Source organism: Ceratosolen solmsi, unplaced genomic scaffold (assembly GCF_000503995.2).
Source record: "Ceratosolen solmsi marchali unplaced genomic scaffold, CerSol_1.0 scaffold39, whole genome shotgun sequence".
NCBI lineage: Eukaryota > Metazoa > Arthropoda > Insecta > Hymenoptera > Agaonidae > Ceratosolen > Ceratosolen solmsi.
Genome location: NW_011948433.1, coordinates 3,420,532 through 3,426,699, shown reverse-complemented (window position 1 = coordinate 3,426,699; position 6,168 = coordinate 3,420,532). Strand labels below are relative to the sequence as shown.

The following is a 6,168-nucleotide window of genomic DNA, read 5'->3' as shown; positions in this document are numbered from 1 at the left end:
CCCTCCCGCCGCCCCCCCCCCGCCATCCCGCCGCCCAGTCCAAAACCGCCCTCCCCCAACCGTCGAGAGGAGAAGACACTTGGCGTTAACAAAGTATTCGCGAACGTAATCCGGAGGTGTAACGAGTGTATGTCGGATAATCAGGTTGATCAACGATGAGAAAATAAATTAGCTTTATTGACGCGCGAGAGGACGAATGTCGGGCAACGAATTCGTCGCTCTTGCGCGTTAACGCGTCTGCAACAAGGCAATTCTCGATTGCAGCGGTGCCCTAAATGGCTGTCCAAGGATTCGCAGATTAACTCATAACCATGTATATCTTGGTAATTTAGTACAATTGCCAAGAGGTTTTTACCATTTTCCTTAGATTCCTAGGCGATACATATATAGCTTAAGTTTAAAATCATTACTCACGATTTCACATATCTACCATGTAAAATACACTAAAAAAAAAAATGGAGATTTATATTTTCGCATTACTCCTTATAATTACGTATATATTAATATTAGTATCACACTTGTAGCGCTTAAATGCGATTATCGTGTTAATTGAAATTATACGTCGCACTTTCAATGGACTATTAAAACGGAACAATTTACAATAAATATAAGCAAAATTACCAGGTGCGCCAATGTTACTTCAATACTTCTAATCCACACTAAACGCATATGCTTGGGCGTCCATTTATTGGATGCTGCCTTTGAGGTGTTATCCTGACACGTGAATTATTGTGCTCACATACTTCTTCTTATTGTTTAAATGTAGAAAATCTATTAATAAATATACGTTGATAAAATGTACGTTTACTTAAGAATGTATCCATGCAGAATAAAATTTCTTATAAGAATTACACAGGACATTTATTGATAGTAAGTTTAAGAAATTCATAAGCCCGAGATAATTTTTCGTATCGTGAAACAATAACCAACCCAACGTAATCGTAATAATAATCCCAAGTTGTTTACAAGTTCAATGTTCATGAAAGTATTTATGGCTTCCAGTACAAGAGGATAAGTTATAAAAGATTTAAATGTATGTTATTTGTAAATATTCATTTATTTTAGATGATAAAAAAGACGTCTTCATAGTCATAAATCATGCTACATAAGCTCACTTGAGAATAAAAATATACACAATAGGATTTCTTGAAGAACATCATACAAGTTTTATTAATCACTAATTGAAAATTTATATTATAAATATATACATCCTGGCTTTCTTCAATATGTATATATATATATATATATATATATATATATATATGTATTGAACACACACACAGTCGATAGTTGTATTATATAATTTAATTAGTAACAGTAATGAAAAATATGTAATTTTAAACTCAACATTTATGTATTCTAATCGTTAAATTTTCATTATAATGCACATTCCGATTATCGAAATGATGCGATATAGATCATCAAAACTTGACGTATGATTAATGATGAAAATAAAAAATAATATGTGCAAGACAGTTTAATGTCTCATAGTTTTTACGATGCAATGTTTAATAGTTTATTATCGAATAATTTTAATTCGATCATTCATTGTTCATTAAAAGACTCGTCAATCAGTGATCAATTTTGAACTTTTATTAGTTCTTTGGATATGGGACGAAACATTACATTCTTAACAAATAATCTTATCACTCCCATCGACTTTTTCGAAGTCTTTTTCTTTCCGATCTCTCTGCGTCTATTGTCCTGCTCTCTGTTATTTCATCACACGCTGGTTGCGCCGGTGGCGGCGTGTTTGACAATCCTGCACTTGGAGGTGGTGGAGGAGGTGGTGGCATAATCAACGAAGGAGGCGTAATAGTTTGCTCCCATGTATGATCCGATGAAGCACGGAACTGCCATTTAATATTTCGCGTAATTAATTTTAAAATTCCATGTCAATTTTCACCTCCAACCAATAATTTTACATACCTGTGTATTGTATTGACTTCGAAATGCTGCCTTCATCGCTGATAATCGATCGCTACCTGGACCAGCTCTTTCTAATTTCTTAACTACTTCACTGATGTCCTTTGGTACGTGTGAGGATGAGGAGGCCGACGAATCTAACTGGCCACTCTGGAACAGCGAACAGTATACATAATTATAATTTATGACTAATAAACTTTTATCCTCATTAGAAGTATGTTTTTTTTTTGGCTGTTCTTTTTTCTTGTTTTTTTTTTGTTTTTTATTTTGTCTTTTGTTTGTTTCATATAAAATTTTAACTGTAATTTTCAATGTGCGAAGCTATTGAGCATTATCATTATCAGGCATGTTAGTTAAGTAATGAACTATTCAAGCAATGAAGCAATTTACCTGACTGGATGTGTTTTTGGTGCGGAAACCAAAACCTGCGCCACCAACATTCACTTGCTTGCCCTTACCACTTTTAAATCGCGATTTTCTAAACCAATTACTTTGTAAAGCTAAATCTAGCAGACTATTTGGCACATCTTGATTTGCTCCTTCGAGATTCCTTACGAGATGTCCAGCGAATTCTTTATCCCTTTCAGTCACAAGTGTAAAAGCTGTGCCCTTCTCACCAGCTCGACCCGTCCTACCGATTCTATGTGTATGAGTATCAATATCACGAGCTACATCATAATTTATAACAGTCCTAATGTGTGGTATATCTAATCCTCGAGCTGCAACAGGTGTTCGGTTTGGCATTATTATTATTCATTGGATAAATTTGAAAAATATTTGTCGACACTCGCATGTAGCGCGTAAGCAAACAAAATTTATAAGAATTCGGATGGATGTCACGTACCTGCTACGTCTGTCGCAACTAAAATACTAACTGTTTGTTTTTTAAACGCAGTGATTACTTTATTCCTTTCGATTTGATCCATATCGCCATGAAGCAGTAAAACATCATATTCTTTGAGCTTTAAATTATTTGCCAGCTCCTCTGCATTTAACTGCAATACAAAATATATTATGCATTACTACGACTACGTTATTACTTGCCAAATTACTTTTCTACATTGTGATTTTCCTTACCTTTTTAGTCACAAATATTAACAAACTGCCGGTGCTCAAAAATTCAATTATGTTTTGATTCAACCAAGTCCATTTACCCGTTGGATTATTGTAAAAGACAATAACGTGTTGAGATACATCTGTGTTTGCTTCGCCCACGTCACCTTGCACAATTCTAATAGGATCAGTCAGTACATCCCTTGCAAGTTTTTCAATTCGTTTTTTAAAAGTCGCACTAAACAATAATGTTTGTCTATCTGGTCTCACGTGATTGCATATCGATCTAACTTGAGGTTCTAAAATCAAAAGTATTGAAATCAATATGCGTATGTGTACGCAACATATTCATCCAACGTATGTTTCTAATGTGAATTTGACTGTTGTCAAGTGGTGGTGCATACCAAAACCCATGTCAAACATTCTATCCGCTTCATCGAGTACCAAAAACGTCACTCTAGATAAATTAGTTGCTTTCATTTTAACTAAATCTATTATTCTACCAGGAGTAGCAACTACGATTTCGGCTCCACTTTCCAAAGCCTTACTTTGCTCCCATTTACTTCCACCGCCGTAACAGCAGCACACTTGAATATTATATACCTTTCCAAATTTCCTCGCTTCTTGATAAATCTGCAATTATAACAATATTAACAGTCATAAGAATAATTTGCAATTTGCAATTATTAAAATGTTAACGGAGCACGCATAAGGCATATATATTATGTGGAGATATAAACCTGCTGTGACAATTCTCTGGTAGGTGCTAATATAAGTCCAATTGGTCCGTCGCCAGAGGATAATTCTTTCTGATCCATTATATGTACAAGCATTGGCCAAATAAATGCAGCTGTCTTTCCACTTCCGGTTTTAGCAATACCTATAGCATCTCGTCCACTAAGGGCTACTGGAATAGCCTGCGTTTGAATTGGTGTTGGTTGAGTATACTCGTGCTTTCGAATGGCTTTCATTAAGGAATCGTCAAAGCCAAAATGCGCAAAACTTGTCACCGGATTGGGCGGAGATGGTCCTGTCACTTTAATGCCTAAAGTCTTTCTCAGGTCATCTATCTGTTGCTTATTTAAGTTTGCGATATCTTCGTGTACAATATAAAAGTTCTTCTCAAATGCTTCATAAGGTATTACGGTGTGATCGATAGCGGGTAATGGATCTATTTCCTTCTTCCTGAGAGGAGCGATAGGATTTCCATCCTCGTCATACTCAATTTCTTGATCGGAATCCTCTACGTGAACACCAGCATTTGGATTTTCTTCCATATAACTATTTAAGCCAAGAAAGAGTATTATTTTTTGAAAAATAAATTTAACCAACAAAGAATTTTTTAAACCAGATTTATAATAAGAACTATTTTTTCCCACGCTTTCTCTACATTACGCATTCAAAATTACAAGTAGATAGCTTATAGCTTATAGCTGCATAGTGGCGAACACTGTTTACAAAACAGAAAATAATAAGCAATTACTTTACCGATAATAACTTTCTTCGTCATCTTCTCCATCGATATCCGCTCTAATACCCTTATGTTTATCATCTTTACGCTCTTCTGAATCGGAGAATTTACTTTTTTTAATTTCAGCATCGATACCAGCCATAAATGCATCGAGAGGATCCTCTTCGCTATCGCTATCCTGCTTTTGATTTTTTCTCATGTGCTCTTCATACGTCGGCGAACCCGGAGCCGGAATATATTCTAAAGTTGACGATGTCGCAGTTTCTTCATCATCGTCAAAATATCTAAATAATTTTTAAATAATAATACTGTTATTTTAAACTTAAAACCATTACGTATTAATTAATTAATACTTATGGGAATATAATTTACTCTTCTTCTGTTTTGTTATGTTTTTTTGGCGCACTCCAACAAGCTGATAAGGCATTTTCAGTAATAGAATTCATTGTATGGTAACCCTGTTTACTGAAACCTGAATTTTGTGGCACAGGAGGTATAGCTGCTCCCGTACGTTTAGTACTTGACATTTGAAATCCAGCAAATCCAAATCCTTTTTGCTTCTTAGCATTGTTACTTCGATGATAACTCATCTTTCTTAATTTATGCAATGAATATTTAGCCTATAATGTTATATAGCTATATTATACTGTGCACTTATAAATTATCAATGACAATATCAGACTCGCATGAATATAAAAATATCTATAGATAAAGAAAAAAGTTAACATAACGAACCAGAGGTAAATGAATTTTCTATATTAATAAAATTTTAAAGCACGCCGCTAAATATTCAAATTGACTTGCGAAACAAATAGAAATTACAAGTATCCAATTAATTTATTTGAATTATTTTGTCAATAACAATATAATGATTATTAATGTATTAAATTGCTAAGAAATGCATAGGTTGTAGGTTAAGCGTTACTGAATACAAATAATTATTCCTACTATAACATATTCAACATGAATTACAGTATCATCAATTCGATATTTAATATGCAACATTATAATTACCTAAGAAATTGTAATTCCCCGTGCGAACGGTCATTAAATTTAAAAGTCAGTTCACAGCCAAATACAATGATTAAATAAAAGTAAAAACACTTAGATTTTAGTTTATTATAGAGCTCGGCCAACTCACTCGGTCAAAATTGTTGAGCTTTTATGTCACTGCCGTTCGATAGATGGCGCCTGTAAATTTGGGAATAAATTTATATTATCTGTAACGTCTCGATATTATGAAATGCTGCATATTTATTTACATATTACATATACAAGTACATAATACGAATTTACAGTATCCTAAATTATATTTATTTTTGTTAATTGATCTTGTACGTTGTCGAAGATTCGGCTTGCCTAGATGATGTCTATTACGATCTATTACGATTATTTATTTATTTGGTATAGTTAAAACAAAATGTTTAACAAGATGTGACCAATATGATGCAATTTTATATTTATCCCTTATTTGTTTTTACCACAAATAGATTATGAATAAAGCATTTTTGGCTCTTTCACTTTCCATGTACAGATATTACGAAAAATTAAATTTCTATTTAAAATAATTGTCGTTATGTGCAACTGTTATTCTTAATATTGAAAATTGCTTATATTAAGAAGCAGAAAATGTTTGATTATACAAAAATTTTTACATAGAAATTACACATAATCGTATATTTTATTTGTAGAGCCCGTACGACTTTGATATTTACAAT

At 33.4% G+C, this 6,168-nt stretch overlaps 1 protein-coding gene across 1 annotated transcript; it reads right to left on the bottom strand.

Moving 5' to 3' along the window:
• Positions 1-1,571: 1,571 nt before the first annotated feature.
• Positions 1,572-5,495, bottom strand: LOC105364577 (ATP-dependent RNA helicase DDX42). Its single transcript, XM_011502550.1, has 10 exons — positions 5,465-5,495; positions 4,823-5,070; positions 4,468-4,734; positions 3,720-4,260; positions 3,384-3,612; positions 3,004-3,278; positions 2,771-2,921; positions 2,317-2,645; positions 1,930-2,076; positions 1,572-1,853 (listed from the first exon to the last, which is right to left on the bottom strand). The coding sequence occupies exons 2-10, from the start codon at positions 5,038-5,040 to the stop codon at positions 1,647-1,649; spliced, it is 2,364 nt and encodes a 787-aa protein (XP_011500852.1). The 5' UTR covers positions 5,041-5,070; positions 5,465-5,495; the 3' UTR covers positions 1,572-1,646.
• Positions 5,496-6,168: the final 673 nt, after the last annotated feature.